Consider the following 22,453-nt stretch of genomic DNA (forward strand, 5'->3'; position numbering starts at 1 on the left):
TCAAAATTCTGTAAAGCTGACTTTAAAATTTAAGCTTATAAGGAGTATGAAGTTTGCTGAAAAGAAAGCAGAGATCTGAAAATAATCATATTCAAATGATGAGGCAGCCACCAAATTTCTTTTATCTCACATTTGCTTATTAAACATGTAATTCAATACATATTTTTCTTTTGTGTTTGGCGTTATGCAAGTGATGACTAAGACTTAGTTCCTGACTTCAAAGAGCTCAGGATCTACTTTGCAGGAAGGAGGAAAGGACTAATATTTTATTGAACATGTTAAAAAACAGGCATTCTGCTGGAGGAAATGAATAAGAGGGTGGAACAGAGGTAAGTGTCATTTAGGAATTTTGACTGAAGCTGGGTGTGGTGGCCCAGGCCTGTGATCCCAGCACTCTGGAAGGCTGAGGCAGGAGGATTGCAAGTTCAAGCCTCCCCTAGGCTGGAAAACGTAGTGACTTAGCAAGACCCAAGGGCTGGGAATGTAGCTCAATGTGAAGGCCGTGGGTTTAATTCCCAGTACTGAAAAAGAAGACAAACAAACAAATTCAAAACACAACTTTGTCTAAGCATAGTGGCCTATACCTGTAATCCCAGCATTTGAGATACTGAGGCAGAAGGATTGTGAGTTCAGAGCCAGCCTGGGCTACCTAGTGAGTTCAAGGCCTTCCAGTACTACATAGCCAGCCCCTATCTGAACAATCAAGTTTGAAAAATTTGAATAGATGGATTTCGGGAATGGTTGGGGGAAAGTTTAATTCTGACGACTGAGGCAGGCCACAGGATTAGAGAAGGATCCTATTTGGGGAATTAAGGACAAAAAGAAGTAGAGAGCTATAGGACTGCAGATCTTAGAATCTTTGGGTCTCGGGGCATAGGCAAGGTGCTTCCCGCCTCTTGAGTTGAGGAAAAGAAATAAGGAATTTAGCAAAGAGTGAAACTACTTTTCCATCATACATTTTCTGTACATGACTTCAGAGCTATAGCAGTGGGGTTTCGTTTGTTCTGCTTTGTTTTTGCAGTGCTGAGGACTGAACCCAGGGCCGTGCACAGCTAGGCAAGCGCTCTCTCACTGAGCCACATCCCCAGCCCCAGTGTGTTTGTTGTTTGTCTCATACGCTTCAATGCCGAGACTTCTATTATAAAATACTGCTTATGTGTCTTACTGTTTAGTTCTAGGAGTTCCCGAGATGCTACTATTAGGAATTACTAACCTATTCAGAGGCTGAAAATGGCAGCACTGCCAAGATACACGGGCACATCCATAGAGACCCAGTGAGCTGCTGAGCCCCAAGTGGCCATCCCTCCCTGGCTCTCCCAACACCATCTCCCGTTTTTCCTTTAATCCCGTGCCTCGAAGGCTACCCAGTGGGTGGGAATAAAAATCTGCTCTCCTGTTGCATCCAGGCAGTTGCCAGCAGTCTGTTTGCCTTGTCCTTTGCTGGCAAATCATTAAACAATCCCCCCGAAGCAGGCCTCTTCCCCAGGGCCACCCCATGGACAAGGATGCAGGGCTGTGGGCAGAGGGCTGCAGCAGTCCACCTGGAGTCTTTGGGCTGTCTCCAGCCCAGGCCTGCCCTGGCTCTGGCCTCTTCTGAACAGAAGCCTCCTTGGCCTGATGTCAACCTCCCGATGGCTTCTGAGGGCAGACTCCGGGCATCCGAGTTGGCTGGTGGCTTGAGTAATTTTATCCATTTCCTTCTGATGTAACTTCTAAGTGCAACCACCCTTTGTCCCCTCTATTTTTTTTGAAGGATAGGCCCACCCTCCGCACTTTTCCCATTTGCAGTATGAATGCAATATTGTATGTTACTGCCCAAGAGCATGGGACTAGGATCAGCCAAGCAAGCCCCACAAGCCTCATCCTATCCCCGCTCATAACGCGCCAGTTGAAACCTGAGCATAGATGATTTAGTTGAGCAGGCGTATTTAGATACAATATCTGCCCTTAATGAGCATACAAACACCAGGCAAGTCAGTTGTGGAATACAGCAGTGTGAAAGAGTTGGCAGGACAGCTTGAAATTTCCTGCTACTGAGCGGGACTGAGTGGAAGTCTAGGCCGAAAGACATGGAGTGCTTGTGAAGTCACCAGTTTAGGTTAATGAAACCATTTCACACTCTTGCACCCAAATCACCAAAGTTAGCAGTGCTAAGTAACTCTGCTGGTAGCCCCAGAGGGGCCTCTAACATCCTTAAATAACTACCTGGTTTCTTCATGTTTCATTTCTTTGATGTTTTTCAGAAGGACTCTCTGGCTTTAGTCTTGGGCCTTTTAATCATCACGATCTTAACCTAAATAGTTACTTACAAACTAACAATACCTGCTTCTGGCAGGTTTCTAAATTCCTACCATCTTGGGCAGGAATGAGAACAGCAAAAGCTTAAGGCGGACTGGACTGTGTCGAGGCTATTTGCAAATACATAGTGTACTGTCAGTTAAGTGAGAGATCAATCAACTGTCTCATTGTGGTAAGAATTAAAAGCAGGGCTCTGGGGCATAGCGCCCTTAAGCTCTTACCCTGGAAATGTGGGCATTAGCTATTAGCTCCAACTGTAACCATCTGTGTCCAGAACTTGGTTTCTCTGTAGAGGCCTCTTGGGGTAAAAGCTAAATGAGGGGCCTCAGTGGTGCTTCCTGTAGGATGGAGGTCTTCCCCAGGACTGTGGTCAGAATTCAGCTGGCCTTTTGGGATCTCTTAGGATTCTTGGATCATTGAATTCCTCATCCGGTGGGAGGAAGGAGTCCAAACCACGTGACTAGGGTAACTTCTAAGGTCTTCATGAGCCTCAGAACTTTGGTATTCTCAGAGCCTTCCTTCCAGAGGTCCCTGTGTAATCAATCATATTTGATGGGATTATTCTTCTTTGTTCCTAACTTCAGGAATACCTTTCCTGTTCCCTTAAACTGGAGTTCATTCTGGGTCAAGTCAGGACGGCACTTGCAATTTTGTTTGTGAACATGAGTTTGTGTACACGTATCTGCCTTGTACATAGCTCAGTTACTCACCGTGTCCCCTTGAAGCAATCAGGAGACATAGGAAACACAAGCTGTAGAGGCTCGTGTGACAAGCTGCCACACTTGTGCTGCCAGTGTGACATGATACACTTTTACAGGAAAACTTTTGATAAGTAAAATAATGATAAAAGATATAGTATAGTAGATACATAAACCTTTAGTGTAGTTGTTTATTATCATTATTAAGTACTATGCACAGTAACTATGTGTTATACTTTTATATAACTGGCAACACAGTAGGGTTTTTTTACATCAGTATCACTACAAATGCATGAGTAATGTGCTACACTAAAAAATTACCATGGCCCTGACGTCCCTAGGTGATGGCAAATTTTCACCTCCATTATAATCTCTCTCTCTCCTTTCTCTTGAGTCTCAGGATGGCACCTAAGGCCTTGCACTGAGCTAAATGCCCAGCCTTTTTTGTTTGTTTGTGAGATGGGGTCTTGCTCAATTACCCAGGCTGTTCTTGAAGTTGCAATCATCCTGCTTCCGCCTCCTGAGTAGCTGGTATTACAGGTGTGTACCACTGCACCGAGCAGTCTACTATAATCCTGTGAAACTGCTGTCATACAGTGGTCCATTGCTGAAACAGCCTGTGTGGCACTGTATAATGATACAAAAGCTCTACCCCTTAGAGCTGAGGTTTTTCTCCTGTCTGTCTGGTCACTGCCAAGATTTCTTATATCATATTCATTTATTTCTAACACAACTCAGATAATTGCCCCTCTTCTTTCTCTGTGCTTTCTTCTGTCCGCTCACAAGTGTGCTTTTGATCCATGAATCACCCAGACAGATGCCATGCAGAGTGTGAAGCCGGGTAGAACCCACTGCAGGGGCCTTTTTCATGTGAGGAGGTCCAGTTACATCCTAGAGCTTGGACACAGTTGAGATGAGGACAGATGAATTTTTAAAACTGAAGAAGAAACCTTTAATGTCAGGTGAGGGAATGAGGGAAATGAGTCTGGCTCTCATTTTGGGAGGGAATGACCGTCATTTGCATCCAAGCTTCTATGACCTCTAATTTCTGAGCGTACCTTTCTCGTCCTAAGCAAACAGGGACTATTCCCTGGGGAAGCATCTCTGCGAATCTGGTACCTGGGAGAAGAGGTGAGATAAGTCCTCTGGGACAGGAAAGAAGCAGAGACTGCTTGGCAGAAAGAACATGAGCCCAGAGGCAAAGGAGCAGACAGACCCAGCTTCCAACTTGTTAAGGATGATTCAAGTTTGAGAGTTCCAGAAATGGGGGTCCTGGAGCCTCCTACCACGATTCCATATTTTGTAGCACTCAGTTTATGTTTGTTGTACCTCACAGAATATCTTCCAGTGTACGTACCTGGAGGCACCCTGGATGCACAGGAAGGTTTCTTTCTTTCTTTTTTTTTTTTTTTGCCTTTTTGAGACAGAGTCTTGCTATGCAGTTCAGGCTGGCCTTGAGCTCACTTTGCAGCCCAGGCTGGTCTTGAACTCACAATGATCTTCCTGCCTCCGCCTCCCGAGTGCTGGGATTACAGGCGTGCGCCACTACGCCTGGCAGTTTTTTTGCTTTGATTTTGTTTTTTTGGTTTGTTTATTGTCTTTCGAGAGAGGGTCTCACTGCAGAGTCCAGGCTAGCTTTGAATTCCCTGTGTATCCTAGGCCAGCCTCCAACTCAAGATCCTCCTGCCTCAGCCTCTCAAGTGCTGGGTTACAGGCATGTACTACCACATACCACTAAGAATTTTTAACAAAAACAGATAAAGAATAACTCCTCTTGGCAGTCCCTTAGCCTCTCAGCCTCATTCATTAGGAAACTCAGTCATCCCAAAGCGGTAGAGACAGATTAATATGAAGATGCAAAGCAGGTCTAGAGAGGCTTCCAGATCCACACCCTGTCGCCATTAGTATCTAACCTGCAGCTGTGAGCATCAACCTCTTTATGTTAGGGGGCAAGGTGGCCAACCTGGGCCTCACTGGAAGCTGTTCTGGTGCTGGGAGCCGGCAGCAGAAACTTCAGGCCCGTCTGATTTCCTACCCCTGGCAGCAGGGGCTCTACTTTATGATCCTGGTGTGTCCTGTTGCCCGAGATAAAAGTCAGGTAGTTCTAAGTTCAGGTAATGGAGGGTGCACAGGGGAGGATGATTATAAAATCTGAAAAGAGGAAGTGGGGAGAAGGTGCCTTTGATGCCTCGCCAACGTTCCTGATTACAAAGGCAAAATTGTAGCAGGCAGTAAAGTTACCTGTCCAAGGCCTGGGTGAAGGTCTGTATGTGGACTCGGAGAACTAGGATTATTGCCGCAGAAGTGGGGGAGGAGAGCGGCTGGGAAACGGGAGACAGTAAAGAGTGGCTTGCAAAAGCACACGCCCCAAGAGCAGGAGATGTGGATAAAGTGAGGCCAGCATTAAGTGTGGGGCTCAGTTGAGCCCTGGAATGCCCTTTGTGAGGAGGTAATGAGATCACATGGCTTCCTTCATGGGAAGGAGGCGGGCTGAGAACTGGAAGAGCTTGTTCAGTGGGGTTTGGAGGACTGAGAACAGGAGGGAAGTGACCGTGGATAATGAGCTGTCCCAGCCTGCGCCTTGTGGAACACTGGCATTCAGAGGCACTGTTGACCGCCAAGGGAGGAAGGAGTCAGAAAGGGCTTTGTCTCTTCCAGGAATAAGCGATTTATTATTACAGATGCAGTAATAAAACCAGCTCCCGTTTAATGAGCACTTGCTGAGTGTCGGCTCTGAGCTAGGCACTTAATATCCATGATCTCTAGTCTTCACCGTAACGAGGAAGCGTTTTTGTTCTCATTCTGAAAATGAAGACTGTGAGGCTCAGAAAGGATAAGTACTTTACCCAAGGTCACACAGGGAAACAATGGAATCAGAATTTGAACTTTCTGCCTGTCTTAGGAAGGAAGGGAATTAGATTAGAACAAATAAAGGAAGGAGGACAGAGAGAAAACAGATCCAAGAATATGAAATATGAGCCAGGTGTGGTGGAGTGCACCTGTAATCCAGCTTCTCAGAAGCAGAAGCAAGAGGATTGCTCGTGCCCAGAAGTTCAGGGCCAGCTGCATAACATAGCAAGACCCCGACCCCGAAAAACAAAGCAAGCCAGCATCTGAGGCAGAGTGACCTGGAGCACGAGAGCAAGCTCCTCTTGATTTGCCCCCATAGCAGCCTTTGGGACGGGGGTATACAACATCTGACCTCTCAGGAAGATGCAGACCAATCCTTAAACTCCCCCAGTTCCTGTGAGCTCTCTCCAACAACACCCTCACCCAGTTCTAAAAGCCTATTGATGGTTCTTGGTCCTTTCCTGGAGTCACTGAAAGGACAGAAGGCTCGACTTGGAAATCATGTTCGCATCTTTGTCATTAGGAGGCCTGGCATCCTAAGGAGGCAGATGCATCTGGATCTGTTTTCTCCTCAGGAGCCATGTACCTGGCTGAAAACTCCATGGAGCGGGGCATAGGTGGCCTCTTCATTCCCTATTCCCACAGGAGACTAGCGATCCCTTGCTAGGTAATGAACAGTGTTGTTTGGGAGGACTGGTTTTTATTTTTAATCTGAGACTACTTGAAAGACTCACTGTGAAGAGTCAAACCATAAAAAAGTAGAGCGAATGTGGTCCTCATGCCACTGATATAACTGTACAAGACAAGCCACTGTATTTTATCTGTATCAAATTCAACCTGTCTCCAAGGCCCTATCCCACTAGATGGGCAGAAATTTGTTTCAAGGGAACTCCCTACACGGAATAGAAGAAAAATCCAAGAGTTTTATGAAAACTAGAATGCCGAAGGAACCTCTCTGGTATTTTCCCACCAGTTGCTACAAATATGTCCGTCATCCAAACACAAGTGTGCCCTTGAAATCCATATGGGTGCACGAGCTCTGCCAGGTCCAGCCTCCGGATGCTCTGCAGGGCCCACCTTTCCTGGGCGCAGGCTGAGATTCCCACTATGTGGGGCATCCCCGGACTTCTCCTGTCTGTCTTCAGGACACTTCCATTTCCTCCATGAGTGAATTTAAAAGAAAAAAGCCAGGAAGGGAGGTCTGTTGGTAACACTTGCACTTGGCAAATGCCCCTGAGGCGAGGAAATTGGAGAACGAGGTTGCTTTCTTGGAGCGGAAGAAGGGAAAGGGCCCAGAACAAAACACAAACAGCTCTCCGCTTTTTATTCTTCCGTCACAGCAAAAGACAAAACTCACTATCTCAGTATATCATCCTATGATATTATGCAAAGCAAAAAATCAAAGCCCTTCTTTACCACTCTCTACTTCCTCTCCCAGAGCAACCATTATCAGGATTTTTGGTGTGTGCTGTGTTGTCTTTATAGTTAACCATCAGTTATCTGGTTGTAGACCTTCAGTATTTAATCAACAAATATTGACTGAGCACCCAGGGAACGGCAGGCTGAAGGGGCAGTGGGGGTGGGAAAGGCTCAGCCATAGCCCCAGGAGGAGAAGGCAAAAAGACCATCCCAGCACGGTGGGAGAAGTCTATGAGCAGGGAAAGGCAGGACGGAGCAGCAAGTGCCCACAGTGTTTATTCTGGAGCAGGGGTTGCCAAGGAGGAGGAGGTACAAGAGGGAAACCATGGAGGCAGGCCCCAAGCAGACAGAAGCTTTTAAGCTCTGTTTAGAGTGCAGACTTCATTCCAAGAGCTGTGAGGAGTTTTGTAAGAGCTTTCCGTAGAGTCATGTGCTTGCTTTAGCATTTTAAACCATTTTGGCTCCAATATAGAGAAATGAGCAGGGCAAAGTGACCCTAGATGGGAAGTTATTAGAGTAAATCAGGATGGCACGGGTGCTGGCATGTATTAAAGTACCATAGCGGGAATGGAAGAAAGTAGGGAAAAGAAAAAATATTTAGGAGGTGGAATGGTTAGAATTTGGTGGTAGGGTATTGTTGGTTGGGAGAGGGATAAAGGAGGTGGAGAAGACTAGGAGGGTACTATCTGGCTTGGGTAACAAATGGATAGTAGTTCTGATTTCTAATACAGGGAATGCTAGGAGAGCAGTTTTGGGAGGAGAAAGGTATGTTCAGTTTGAAGAGGTAGAGTTTGAGGTGTTGCAGGGTCACTCAGTTGGACACCTGAGTCTGGAGTTCAAGAGAAGACTAGACCCCACTGTCGTCTTCTATCAGGAGAACCAAGGTTGTGGACCTGGCTGAGCCACTCCGCACAGGAAGCATGAGAAGAGGCTGAGGACAAAACCCTAGGGCATCACCAAAAACATTCAAGGACTTCTACTGGGCTCTTTTGCTTTAAAATTAAAACTAATAACACAAATTTTCTTGGTCATGTTTTCAAAGTCATGTAAATTGACCTTAAATTTCTCTCTCTCTCTTTTTTTTTTTTTTTTGAGGCACGGTCTTGCTGTGTAGTTCTGGCTAGCTTTAAACTGACTATGTAGCCCAAGCTGACCTTCAACTCATGGTGATCTCAGGTGTATGCTACCACACCTGGCTCTCTCTTTTTATTTGTGTTGTTTTGTTTTGTCTTTTTGAGACAGGGTCTTGCTGTGCAGTTTAGGCCAGCCATGAGCTCACTTTGTAGCCCAGGCTGGTCTCAAACTTGCAACGATCCTCCTGCTTCAGCCTCCCAAGTGCTGGGATTACAGGCGTGTGCCACCACGCCCAGCTGGCTCTCTTTTTTTAAAAACCTTATTTTATTCTACTACTTCTCATTTCATCTGATCCCTGCCACGTACTAGTTGTATAACTTGGGCATGTTATTGAACCTTTTAGTGCCTCAGTTTCTTCATCTTTAAAATAGGGATGGTGGTGGTATCTACTTCCGCTGTTTCTGTGAGGATGAAAAAGAGTTAATACACAGAAGTATTTAAAACAGTCACCTCTACCCGGTAAGTATAAACGGTTACTATCCTCATTGCTGTTACCGGACAGTGGAGGGTTGACTCTGTGTGGAGTTCCATTAAGTGCTAACCTTGTGTGACCTTGAGCTCTCTAAGCTTAATGCCCCTTTCCTGGGGGTAGGAGAGCAGAAGGAGATGATAACACCTCATAGTGAGGCATCGTCTGAGCCCTGGCACGGCAGAGACATTTATTAATGGGTCCTGTCCTCCTGTTCCTTCTTCCACGGTTGTTGGTTCAGGGCCAGGCAAATGAGGACTCTGACACTAGATTCCCCTCCCACTGTATTGGAGGCCTTCTTCACTCTAGCACTGCTTGCAGGTGCTGGTTCCCCATTATGTTGGTGGGCAGAGCAGTGTAGAAATATTTGCAATTTTTCTGTACAGTCTGCTTTTCTCCCTATAACTTTCCCTCTCCCAGTTGGCCCTCTGGTCAGTGAGAGGCATCTTGGGGTCATCATGAGAAAGCTGGACTGGGGTGACCAGGAGGAGCAAGCACATCAGTGACTTCTGAGGGTATAAATTTGCCCTCCTGAAGATCTCGTGTCTCTCGTTCCATTGGAGTATCTGACATCCGATTCCTCACCACACTCGGTGCTGTCACCAATAGAATCCTCAAATGCAGATCTGTGGTCCCTGATCCATGTCCTGACTCTTGCTGGTCTTTCCAGCGTCATCTCCTGCCTTCTCTCTCATGCCAGACCTGTCTTCCTGAAGTCCATTCTGACCCAGTGCCCAGGTGTGGGTGGCTTCCTCGGCCAGGAATGTACCTCTCCACCCCATACCCTTTTGTTGGTCCATTAGGTGAACACACGCCTATCTGGCTTCTGTGGAAGCTGTCCTGTCACTTGCAGGACAGCCAGATGCTCTCCCTTTCCTGTGAGGTTATTGTCTCTGTGTCCTCCTATAGGCCTTTGAACAGAGAGGCATAGTAACATCACAGTGCTGTGTGTTTACATGCTCGTTTTCAGAGCTTCGTTAAGGCAAGGAGCTCTTTCACTCACCACTGACTCTGGTGTTTCATACACTGGCACCATGGGGGCCTCAGTGTTGGTAGAATCAGGAAATGAATGGATATATGGTTGCATGCATGGACAGTGGACAGACGGATAGAGCTTGTTGAGCTGGATGTTATAGCTTCACTAATATGAGAACAACCCCAACCTCATGGCAGCCTTTTTCTGGGAACAGGGGAGCATAAGCTCTCTTCCACACTAAACTTTGATCAGCATCAGCAGCCTCGTAGTCTTTAAATTCTGGGAGCAAGAATGGAACATCTTCCCATCTTAGCACTCCCTGCCTAGACATGTTTATTCAAAGCAAAGTAATGTATATTTGTTAAGAACCTACTGTGTTCAAGGGACTACAGTGTGATACAGTGAATGGAAATGGCCTAAAAGTGTTTTCTGAAAGAGACTGTGCTTTTAAGCCCATCACCATTATCATTTTCATAAATTCATAATGCTCCATGGTTCTTCTGATGGTTCTTTCTGGAGGTCTTTCAGACTTCAGCATCAGTGGAGAGAGACATGTAGGCTGCTCTTTAGTAGGAAATCTCTTTTTTTTTTTCGTCTTTTTGAGACAGGTTCTCACTATGCAGTTCAGGCTGGCCTTGAGCTCACTTTGTAGCCCAGGCTGGCCTCAAACTCGCAGACATCCTCCTGCCTCAGCCTCCCGAGTGCTGGGGTTACAGGCATGCGCCACCATGCCTGGCTATAGGAAATCTCTTTCTTTTCAGGATACACTAGGTTTCCACCATATGAGAGTCTCTGGCCCATTCAATTATCTAGGGCCTAATAAATCACACTTTGTTCTCATAGCACTGGTAGCATTTGACTCAGGAAAAATTAGATTCAAATGGGTATTAGAATCACTTGAATAAGAAGAGTTAAAATAATGCAGTCTCATCCCTTGATTAAGAGAGGCTCAGATTTCTGGTAGCATATGTTGGCCTGCTTCCCCGTTAGTCATTGTTCAGCACAGCTGGCCACAGAGGCACAGGATCTTGGACTGGACCTGCCTCGAGTGCAGAGCAGATGGGTTGAGCGAGCTCCTTCTCCAGTACATCATTTCTGGGGCCAGGATGAGCCCCTGTGTCCTTGGTATCGGCACCTCTGAAACGACAGCTGATGGCTACTGGCTTACTGTGAAGCAGCCCAATAACATGACAGCTCTTTCTTAGCACCGAGAGACCAACTTGGAACCTGCCTAGGGCAGCATCGAAGTACTTGGTTCCTATAGTTCGCTTCTGCCCAAAGAGCCTCCCTGACCCAGGTCTTTGTCTCTCTTTCTGCAGTCGCATCCCCTGTACCTGTGCAATGCCAGTGACGACGACAATCTGGAGCCTGGATTCATCAGTATTGTTAAGCTGGAGAGTCCCCGACGGGCCCCTCGCCCCTGCCTGTCCCTGGCCAGCAAGGTAGATTCCCACTGGACCCTGCACATGCCCTGAACTGTGAGAGGCCCCCTACTCTCTTGTCCCTTCGTCTTCTAAGAGCGATATACCTCACTCCCTCTCCTGGTGGGTGAGTGGTGGGAATTTCACACCTCTGCCCTTTGTCTGCCACCCAGCACCCGTAGAATTTGGATTTTCATTTTAGTAGGTGCCCAATCCCCTCTTCTCCTCCTCAGTTTAAAAGTTCTTAAGGCTATTCCCTGCCTAGCACCAGAACTTTTCAGAAACATTTACTGAACACTTTTTTTTTTTGCACTAGAAATTAAATCCAGAGCCTTTATACTGAGCTACATCTCCATGCCTTTTTAAATTTTTATTTTGAAACAGGCTCTTACTAAATTGCTAAGCTGCCCTGGCTGGGCTGGAACTTGTGACCCTTCTGCCTCAGCCTCCCAGAGTGCTAGGATTACAGGTGTGCACCATGACACCCGGCTAACATTTACTGAACGCTTTTGCCAAGAAAGCAAGACAGCTGCCATCACCCATCCTTGAACATTTTGCATGTTTCCTCTTAGGTTGCAACTGCTGGCCCACAGACTCGCTTCGGCTTGGGCAAGGGGTGTGTTTAGCCCACACAGTGACTTTTCCAAATGCAAATTAATTGCCACACTTAAAAATTGAAAATGTCCCTATAAAATATTTTCTGGAGGAAAAACCCCGATTCTCCAACAGCACTTGCTCCACTTGCGTGCAGGCCCCAGTCCACAGGAGCTGGGCAGGAGGCGCGCCCTTTCAACAGTTGGTGGGCTCTCTCGTTTGCCGCACTCTGCTCTGGCCTCATAAGCTCTTTAATCTGTGGCTGAGAGCCCTGCTTTAACTAATAGTGACTGTTACTATTTTCTGTGTGCTTACCACTGCGCCTAGTGGCACATGGGACAGATGCCTGATATATTATCTCATTTACTTTTCACAACAATCTGGAACAGCAGACATTACCTTCCATTTGGCATAGGACACAGGGAGGATCTGAAGAAATTAAGTAACTTGCCAGCCGGACACAAAGCAGGAGGGGGTGGAGCTGAGATTTGAACCTGGCCCTGTCTGGTTCGCAAACCTAGGCTTTTAATCTCTGCTCTACTGCCTTCCTTCCTATTTGGAAAACTGAACCCTTGTGTAGATTATAGTTAGATTATTTGTGGTACAGACAGGTGGACTTAGGGGTGGGGAGAACGGAGAGTGACACCCCAACCACAGTGCCAGCTACATAGTGCTAGCTGTACTCAAACCCAGACCCCTTACGGGTTTCCTGATTCTCTGGAGAGCCTCAAGGAAACAACCCAGGTTCTTACTTCATCCTTTGGGGGCCAGGGAGAAGGATGTGGTCAGGTTGTGCATGTGGCTGGCTGGGGCCATGGCTCAGGGGTAGAGTACTTGCCCAGCATGCTCAAGGCCCTGAGTTCATCCCCAATACCCCACCACACACACACACTCACGCACACAAAGAATGCGGCACCCACAGGTAAGCGACGATACTCTCCTGGCCTGGCCATGCTGATGCAGAAGAGGTTTCCACGGAGGTGGGAAGCAGGGTCAGGCAAGGCGGTTGTGGAGGAGCTGGAACATGGGCATCTCTGCAAAGCTGCAGGGGTCTCATGGCAGCAGAATTTTGTTAGGCTGAGGCTGCCCTCTCTGGATATTTCATCTCCCCTGCTTCGCAAAGGATTTCATCCTCATTTGGTAAGGAGGTGCCAGTGTTGCTCTGCATTAGGGGCAGTGTGAGTGTGAGCGGAGTTGGGGGTGGGGGCAGAAGGGCTCAGAGAGGCTCTGGTGGCTCTGTTATAAAAACAATGTGTTTTTGGTTTTTTTTGTTTGTTTGTTTTGGTTTTTCTCCGGCACCGGGGACCGAACTCACGACCTTGCGCTTGCCAGGCAGGCGCTTTGCCGCTGAGCTAAATCCCCAGCCCAAAAAAAAACAATGTGTTTTTATGCTGGAAATTTTACAGAAAAACCCAGAGTTCCCACTGACCTTTCAGCATAGCTTGTGATTTCAGCATGTGACCGGTGGGAAGCTCAGGCATCTCCACGGAGGGGCTCTCCCGCAGCACGCCTGCGGGAGAGTTGGGACAGGCCACGGACACTGTGAGGCAAGGAGCACGTGCTCAGGGCCCTTCAAGGTGCTCGTTGGGCCTCTGTGTCCATCACCACAAAATGAGACTTGGATTTCCTACCCCCACGGTGAAAATCATATGTCGAGTGCCAAATTGTGTCTGAGCTAAAACAAACGTGGAAACAAATCAACTGTTAGGGGTTCAGAAGAAATGCCTTGGCTACTGTGACAATACCCGCCGTCTCTCCCGCTCTCACTGGCTGCCTGTGAGTGCCTTCCAAGTGGGCAGTGCCTTCCACGTGGGCAGGTGCCTTCCAAGTGGGCAGGTCCAAGGCCTCCCACAGGTCTCATCCTTTGACCCCACAGCCCCTACCTGGTGGGGGTCCCCGGCTCACACTAGGTCTTTGAGGGCAGTAATACTTCCAGTATTTCAGAAGTACCATATGCTTGTTTGCAGTACTCATTTTTGCCTTTGGTTGATTCAGTGTCTTCACACAGGTTATCATCTCATAGGAAAATGGATTGCATATAATAAATGCAATTATCTTAGTAGAACACACTATTTTAAAGATATAGCTTATGGTAAGTATAAAGCAAAAGTGAGGTCTTTGTTTTTTTTTTTTTTTTTTTTTTTTTGAGACAGGGTCTCATTATGCAGTTCAGGCTGGCCTTGAGCTCACTTTGTGGCCCAGGCTGGCCTCGAACTCACAACAATCCTCCTGCTCAGCCTCCCTAGTGCTGGGATTACAGGTGTGAGCCATCACGCCTGGCCAAAAGTGAGGTCTTTGGTAAGGAAAAAATGTGGAAACCAGTGACTCAGTCAGTACAGTTGTGGTTTTCCCTATTTGTGTCATCCTATTGGTGCCACAATCATTGACAGAGCTAGGACTCTCGAGGGTTTAAAGCGTGGCTCCTCTACTAAAGCTCAGTGCGACCTGGACATTTTAGCTCACCTCTCCAAGCCTCTGTTTCCTCCGCTGTAAAAGTGGAATAATGATGAGCTTATATCAGTAGTTGTGAAGATTTAATGAGACAGTACTGATGGAAGCTCTTAGCCCTGTGTCAAGCATACAGTAATGATTCAGAAAGTTATTGTAGTCATCACTCTATCATTGTCGTAGACTTCATCATCCCATGCTCTGTATGTGTGTGTGTGGAGCACTGGAATTGAACCCAGGGCCTTGCACATGCTAAGCACATGTTCTACTACTGAGCCACACCCTACCCCCCATCCTGTGCTTTTTTTTTTTTTTTTGCCTTTTTGAGACAGGGTCTTGCTAGGCAGTTCAGGCTGGCCTTGAGCTCACTTTGTAGCCCAGGCTGGTCTCGAACTCGCAACGATCCTCCTGCCTCAGCCTCCTGAGTGCTGGGATTACAGGCATGTGTCTCCACGCCTGGCACCATCCTGTGTTTTTATGGTTCACAAGGTTGGTTTTTATTTTCTTCTGTCTGTTATCTCTTTTTGTTTTCTGAAACCCTCACCATAATTCTTCTGGATTTCTCCTTTCTTGTCACTAATTCCCCCCTACTCACCGAAATTGGTTTCTGTTTCTTTTTTAGCAGCTCCATGTTCATCCTAGTGATAAGTGAGACCCTTATCACCTCATGCCTGGCCCAGTACAGTGACCTTTTGCCTAGTGGAAGGAGTCACATCCAGAGACACATGGGTGGGTGGGAGCTGTGCCTCTCTCCCTAGAGGCCACTCCCAAGCGGTTAAGAGCAGACACTCTGGAGGCTGAAGTCCTGGGTGGGAGTTCTTCCTCTGCTGCTTATCAGCGAGTGACCCTGGGCAGGTCGTTTAGTGTCTCCAAGTCTCAGTTGTCCCAACTCAAAAGTGGGTTTGATGACTCTTAGAGTAGTAAGGAGTAAATGAAGCCATGTATATGACCTCGTATCCATATGGTAATAGCAATAGTTGATACAATAATCACTAATACATAATACTAATACTTAAGGAGCACTTACTATGCTCTAGGCACTATTATAAGTGCTTTACATAGATTAATTTATGTAGTCCTCATGACAACCCTATAAAGTAGGTCCTCTTGGTTGGGGATATAGCTCAGTTGCATAAGTGCCTGCCTAGCAAGGGCAAGGTCCTGAGTTCGATTCTCAGTACCAAAAAAAAGTAGGTCCTCTTACAATCCTAGTTTGCCATAAGGGAAACTGAGGCATGGAGTAGTTAAGTATCTTGCTCATAGTCTTACAGCTAACTGTAGTAGAGCCAAGATACAAATTGAGGCAGTCTGGGCAGGTTTGCCCTTTCCAGTAAAGGTTATAGCCCTTCTTCCTTCCACCCTTGCTCCCACGCCCAGAGGAACTCACCCCTTCTATAAACCTTTCCAGCCTGGCCTAGCCCAGCCAGCCCAATAGGAGAAGAAATCTAGCACATCTCCAGCAGTGAAGGTCTTTGCCTACAGTTCCAACGCTGTGTTCTGCTAAAGTTTAGGTTTTGTGGAGGAGCAGGAGCGGGGAGGGTTGCAAGAGTCCTTCCTATCCCACCTTACCTCACAATGAGCTGCCTCATATTTATTTGTTTTGTATATTGAATATTTGTGTCTGATTTGGAGTGGGATAATGGGAGGACAAGTATTCTGAAGTGCAGAAGTGTTGGTTACTGGTCTACCCCACTCATTTGTGTCCAGGATATTGCAATCAGCATTATAATTTTATATATGTAGGGGCTGGGGATTTAGCTCAGCTGCACAGTGCCTGTCTGGCAAGTGCAAGGTCCTGAGTTCGATTCCTGGTACCAGAAGAAAAAAGAAAAACCAAAAAACAAAACACTGTTACAATTTTATATATGTAGAGGCCTTGTCTCCCCAGCTAGATCCTGAGTTGTTCTGGAGGGCCTGGCCTTCCCTGGCTTTTTGCCCCGGACACAGTAAGTGCTCACTTAATCTTGGATGAGCAGAAGATGTGTAGAGACTGTCACTGAGAAATGGAGAGGAAAGTCTAAAGCCCAGAGAGGTGCCATAGCCGACCATGAGCCCAGTGAGCCCAGTGAGCAAGAGGCAGGATTTCACCTCACTCACTGCTCGCTGTAGAATGGCTGCAGTGCCAAAAGCCGTGGGTAGCCTTGCTTGCTGCCTGCCAGCCAGGCTCACTCTGAAGCATCCGGAGAGATCCCTGGGTTGTCTTTCTGCAGCCCAGTCTACCGGCCCTAAAGGCCTACCTGTTCTCTCTTTGCCTTCCAGATTCCACCCCAAAGAAGCACCTGGGTGCAGGTGGGCAGGAGCCACACAGAGCTCCAGATTAGGCCCCAAATCTTGCTTTTTTAATCCTAGAACAGGAATCCATTGCCTGAAAGTCCTGTTTGTTTTCTCATGTTGGCCAACTCTCTGGGCTCTTTGATCACTTTTATAGCTGGGTAATTATGGGCTGTAATGGGCGAGGGTGTTTGAATGTCACCGTAATTGCTTTCTACTGTTCCTACCCCAATTCTTCAAAGAGATAGGGTGGGAGCCAGGCATGGTGGCACATGCCTGTAATCCCAGCTACTCTGGAGGCTGAGGCAGGAGAATTGCAAGTTTAAGGCCAGCCTAGGCAACTTAACCAGATCCTGTTTCAAAGTAAAAAATAAAAAAAGGGCTAAGGATATAGTCAGTGCTCCCTGGGTTTGATCCCCAGTACCACAAGGGAGAAGGAAAGCGGAGGGGGAATATGAATGGGAATATGAAAGAAATGAGTCTTTGCCCTGCAGACCAGGCCACGGCCAAGGCTTGTTCTGGGAATTCCAATTGTGTGCCCACTGCGGAACCTCTCCCACTCCCAGGCCAAGGCCCTGGAATATGAGGTTTCAGGTAGGATTCCCCTAGCAGGGATTCCTTCCCCCTGGCACTGCTCCCATGCCATCGCTTGGAGAGCTTCATCCTGCCTGGAGGAGCCTTGGTGGCATGGACTTCATAGGAGGAATGGGTGAGGGGAAGATGGAACCTATGGCTTCTTAATTCCTTCGATGATTCCATTCTGCAGTTCTGCGAATTTCTAGCCCAGGCTGGGCCCAGTGCTGGTCCCTGTAGAGAGTCCAGCCTGGCTCCCAGAAGACAGAGAAGAAAAAAGGAAGAGGGGAGTCGCCCTCTGATCAAAATGGAGCCCATTTGTGTGTCTCCACACCCCTCCTCCCCGCTGCTCCCCTGCTCCCCTGCCTGCAGGCAGATGACTCGGAGGGGCCCCCTGGCCCCTGCCACTGTTTGGGGAGCAGGAGCGAGGAGCTGCTCCCAGCCGGCCTGGCAGGAGACCTGTTGGGACAGGCTCTCCCTGGGAAGGCAGGCAGAGATCAAAGCACCGGGAGTATGAGTAAGTCCCAACACTGGCTCCTCTTCTGCCACCACTGCTTGCAGAGAGGTTAACCCCTTCACTGCCTGCCAAGGGCCCAGAGATCCAGCGGGGACCCTGGGGGAGGGAGGTCACAGCCTGGTGCCATGTCAAAGGAGCCTCTGTTCTAGGGAAGAGGGCCACTGAGTGCCGAGCAAAGAGACCCAGCTCAGGCAGTGTTTGCACGCCAGTTGGTCTACCGTTGTGCCTCCACCGCACCCTCTGCTCTTATCTCTCTCCTTTTGCCCCCACATACGTACCCCTTGGGTTCCCGCCTTTACTTCTCTTTCCAGTTCTGCTATCTGCTCTGCCTGGCTGGTTAGATGCTGGGCCCCCTCAAGCCTGCTCCTGGAGCCCTTGGTGAACACCCGTGTACATAGTTGTGTCCCTCAAGCCCCTCCCTACTTGAGTCACCCTAAGGGAGAGGACGAAGGGGTAAAGCACTGAACAAGGACTCCTCTAAGTCCTTGAAATGAAGCCAGAGTAAGTTGGAAGCTAGAGAGTGGTGGAGGAGCATGTACGTGAGGTGGGCTGAGGTGGAGCCTTTGCCACTGGGCCTGGAGTCGGGCTCTGAGTCCCACAGCCTCTCTTGGAAGGCGAGGCGAAGACCTAGGAAACCCAGCTGGGTCCCAAAGGAGTTCTCCCCTGCTCTCCCCTTCCTCCTCTGTGTCCTCCTCCTACTGGGTGCTGGTCACTCCCTAGTCTTTGTTCTCACCCTGCTTGAGCCCTGAGTGAGGGCAGGGGCTGTGTCTTATTTGTTCTTAGCCCAAGAGCCAGAGCCACCATGTGGCACCCAGTAAGCCTTTGTGAAGGGTTTGTTCTCTTACAAAAGGAAAGACTGAGTGTGGGCCTGTCGAGCAGCAGAACCTGGCTGGGCTGGAGCCTGGCAGGGGTCCTGGCCTCCTGACTCCCTCCTTGCTTGTATGCATGTGAGAGCACAGAGGTGCACCCAGTGCACCGTCCTAGGACCGGGGCTGGGTGGTGAGACCCAGCCGTGCATGGGCTGTGTCCTTCTCTGACTCCAGCCAAACCTCCGCTGTGTGTCTCTGCAGGCCCGGATGGCTGGTGAGAGAGGAGCCAGTGCCGTCCTCTTTGACATCACTGAGGACCGAGCTGCCGCTGAGCAGGTATGCAGGGACATCAGGGTGTGTGAGGAGGGGCTGGATGGAGGAAGATAAAGTTCTGGGGAGGGGGAGAAGTCATCATAGTCCTTGGGGTCCCTTTCTCCTCTGCAGCTGCAGCAGCCCCTGGGGCTGACGTGGCCAGTGGTGCTAATCTGGGGTAATGATGCTGAGAAGCTGATGGAGTTCGTGTACAAGAACCGGAAGGCCCACGTGAGGATCGAGCTGAAGGAGCCCCCAGCCTGGGTGAGCACTCCACTCCACCAGCCGTGCCCTGGCCCATTCTCACATTTACTTCATCCTGTGGCAACTCCCACCAAGCGCCTTCGGACTCCCGGAGACCTTCTACCCAGTTTTGTCCCTTAGTGTTTTTCCCGCTCTCTGGGCATCATCTGCTTAATGAACATATTGGGTCAGATGAGTTCAGAAGTTTCCAGCTCTGTGGTCTCATGGCATGTAGTAGCAGAGCCTGCCTGACCCCTAAGCCTTGACCCCTGATAGCTGCTTCTCCACTGGCTAGGAACCTTACCCAGCTGCTCACTGGCAAGAGGTTCCTCTCCCCTCTTTTTAAACACGTTGGTTTCCAGAGAACCCCCTCCCATGAGTGCCCCTGGGCAGAAAGGGGCCACTTCCATGTTCATCCCTACCTCCTCCCTCAGGTGAGACACTCCAGGGAACATCCAGCTGTCTGTGTGTCCTCACTGCTCCTATGTCTCCTCTCTAATCAGCCCAGTTCCTTCCTGGAGTCTGACCCTTTCCTTCTCTGCTTGTCTCCCAGCCAGACTACGATGTATGGATCCTCCTGACGGTGGTGGGCACCATCTTTGTGATCATCCTGGCTTCGGTGCTTCGTATCCGGTGCCGCCCCCACCGCAGCAGGCCTGTGAGCAGTGTGGGCTCCCTGGTGGAGGTGGGGATGAGAATGTGTGGAGGGGACAGGACGGAGAAAATGAGGAAGGAACGTACGCCCGGGAAGCAGTGTACATCTAAATACTCGAGCATCTATCTTTGTTGATTTCTGGCAGCTTCTCCCCATGTTGCTCCCCATATTCATTCATTCGTTCATCCAACAAATATACTGAGCACATATTGTATGCTGGGCACTGTTCCACGTATTGGGAGTAACACAGGGGGCAAAAGCAACCCAGAACCCCTCCCCTCAGGGAGTTTTCATTTCCGACAATACACAAACATTCCATTTCATTCCAGACAATAAGCAAAACAAATAGGTAAAATATGTGCTGTTTTAGATGGTAATATATGTTACAGAGAAAAATGAAATAGCAGAAGGAGGGGAGACATTACAAGGGTACAGTATTCATTTTTAAAAGCAAGTCCAAGGAAGGTCACGTTGAGAAAATGACATTATAGCAGAGGCACAGATGGGTGAGAGAGGGTGTGAGCTGCACAGGTTTGGGGGTGGAGGGGTGGAGGTGGAAGGAACAGTAGGTACGAAAGCCTGAGTCAGAAGTGTGCCTTGGGAACAGTCCCAAGGCTGTGTGGCTAGAACCAAGCGGGTGGGAGGGCAGATTAGGAGGTGAGGTCAGAGAGTGCATGTGGCCGGTTGTATTGAACTGTTTGGGTGATTGTCAGGACTTCGTTTTGGTTTGTTCTTGTGGTGCTGGGGATTCTGCGTGCTAGGCACAGGCTCTGTCACTGAGTTACATCCTCAGGATGAAATGGGAGCCACTGGAATTGAAGCCACTTGAGCCAAAAGGGAACCGTTTGAGTAGAAGAGGTGCCACGATCTCATGTTTTAAAATGACAATTCTTGTGGTGTGTGTGTGTGTGTGTGTGTGTTTCTGGGGACTGAACCCAGGAACTTGGCACTGAGTCACATCCTCAGCCCTTTTTCGTTTTATTTAAATTTTGAGAAAAGTTCTCCCTAAGTTGCTAAGTTGCCTGGGCTCACCTCAAACTTGCAGTCCTGCGGCCTTAGCCTCTCACAGTGCTGGGACCACAGGGGTGTGCCACCTCGCTGTGCTGTCATCAGTGCTTGGCCCTGTGATAGGAACAGACCACAGGGAGGGAAGGCTGGAAACAGAAAGCAGCCGGGGGATGTCACGGGAATCCCGGTGATAGCAGTGGTGGCTTGGATTAGGGAGGTAGCAAAGAAGGTAATAGTTATTCTGGGTATGTTTCAAAGGCAGTCAGCAGGTGTTCTCACGGATTGACTGGGATGTGAGAGAGCGGAGTCAAGGATGGCATCAAGATTTTTGACCACAGCAATGAGAAAAATGGAATTGTCATTTGTGAGATGGAAAATATTGGGGGCGGGGCAGGTATATGGTTAGGGATGGTTAATGGGATCAGGGGTTCAGTTTGGGGCATGTTAGAGTGGAAATGCCTACCGGATAGCCAAGTTGAGATGTCAAGCAGCCACTGGATAAAAAATCTCTCCTGGGTTGTTGAAGAAAAGCTTGATGGGATGAGCAAGCGGATGGGCAGAGCCATGCAAGAGCTCTGAAGAGATAAATTCCCCACGGTGCTCAACTAGTTGTGTGTGACCTAACTGGGGGATAGGAAGTGAGTCCAGGCTGGGCCTAGGCAGGAGGGAGAGGAGCGCCCGCTCTGTCCTGAGTCCCACTGCTCTTCCCAGGACCCCCTGCAGCAGCGAACAGCCTGGGCCATCAGCCAGCTGGCCACCAGGAGGTACCAGGCCAGCTGCAGGAGCGCTCGGGCTGAGCGGCCGGACTCAGGTAGCAGCTGCAGCTCAGCCCCTGTGTGTGCCATCTGCCTGGAGGAATTCTCTGAGGGGCAGGTAAGGCAGGCTTTGTAAGTCACCCCATAACCAGCTAGGGAGGAAGACTGGGGCAGGAGTGGGGAGGCCTGGGGCTGGTATGGATGCCTTGGCTACATCCATGTCCTGTGTTCCTGTGTGGGATGGGGGGATGGCCCTGAGGTTTGGTCACTTCCCTGGCCCTCCAGGGAAAGAGCACTATTGTTTCTGAGAGGGCACCATGTGCCAGGGCACAGTGGTACTTTCAACGTGTTGTCTCATTTCAGCTTCACGTGAAGGGTGGAGGTAGATTAGTTTTTTATCCTCATTTTACAGCTGAAAACTGTTAAGAAACTCACCAAAAGTCATGCAGCTAAGTGGCAAAATTCAGATCCGCCTTTTGCAAGTAGTTGAACGCAGGAAAGAAAGGCCAAAGGAAGCCGGGGAAATGGTCTTGTGCTGGCTACTCTCCTGGCCACAGAAACCTTTGGTTTGGACATGCTTGTTTTTTCCAGGAGCTGCGGGTCATTTCTTGCCTCCATGAATTCCATCGAACCTGCGTGGACCCTTGGCTACATCAGCATCGGACTTGTCCACTCTGCATGTTCAACATCGTAGGTAGGAGCTGGACCAAGGACTCCCCTGTGTGCAGAGAGATGGGTGCAGGGCATGGCTTCCCCCTGGAAAGGGTGCCTGCTGTGACACTGAGGACAGAGCTACCACCACAGTCATTTCAGCTGTGCCCATCCGAGGGGGAGGGCTGTTCACATCATATACACCCTTATTATCTTAAAAATTATTTGTAGTTTTATGACAACTTTGTTGATTCTAAACAAAAATTTTGGTGGTTTGTGTGTTTATTCTAATTTTCTGGCATCTAATTCTGACAAAATTAGTATATGTGACAATTTTTTACAACATGAAAGT

The 22,453-nt window shown here is 48.7% G+C and overlaps 1 protein-coding gene across 4 annotated transcripts in view; it reads left to right on the top strand.

Moving 5' to 3' along the window:
• The window catches only part of Rnf43 (ring finger protein 43), a 75,778-nt gene that overhangs the window by 46,778 nt on the left and 6,547 nt on the right, over positions 1-22,453 (top strand). For all 4 annotated transcript variants that reach the window (XM_005394022.2, XM_013519266.1, XM_005394023.2 and 1 more), the window contains 6 exons: positions 11,164-11,286; positions 18,739-18,813; positions 18,922-19,053; positions 19,586-19,690; positions 21,407-21,568; positions 22,042-22,144. In XM_005394022.2, the coding sequence (XP_005394079.1) occupies positions 11,164-11,286; positions 18,739-18,813; positions 18,922-19,053; positions 19,586-19,690; positions 21,407-21,568; positions 22,042-22,144 (700 nt within the window). The remainder of the gene's footprint in view (positions 1-11,163; positions 11,287-18,738; positions 18,814-18,921; positions 19,054-19,585; positions 19,691-21,406; positions 21,569-22,041; positions 22,145-22,453) is intronic.

Source organism: Chinchilla lanigera, unplaced genomic scaffold, assembly GCF_000276665.1.
Source record: "Chinchilla lanigera isolate Chin_1 unplaced genomic scaffold, ChiLan1.0 scaffold00050, whole genome shotgun sequence".
Taxonomy (NCBI): domain Eukaryota; kingdom Metazoa; phylum Chordata; class Mammalia; order Rodentia; family Chinchillidae; genus Chinchilla; species Chinchilla lanigera.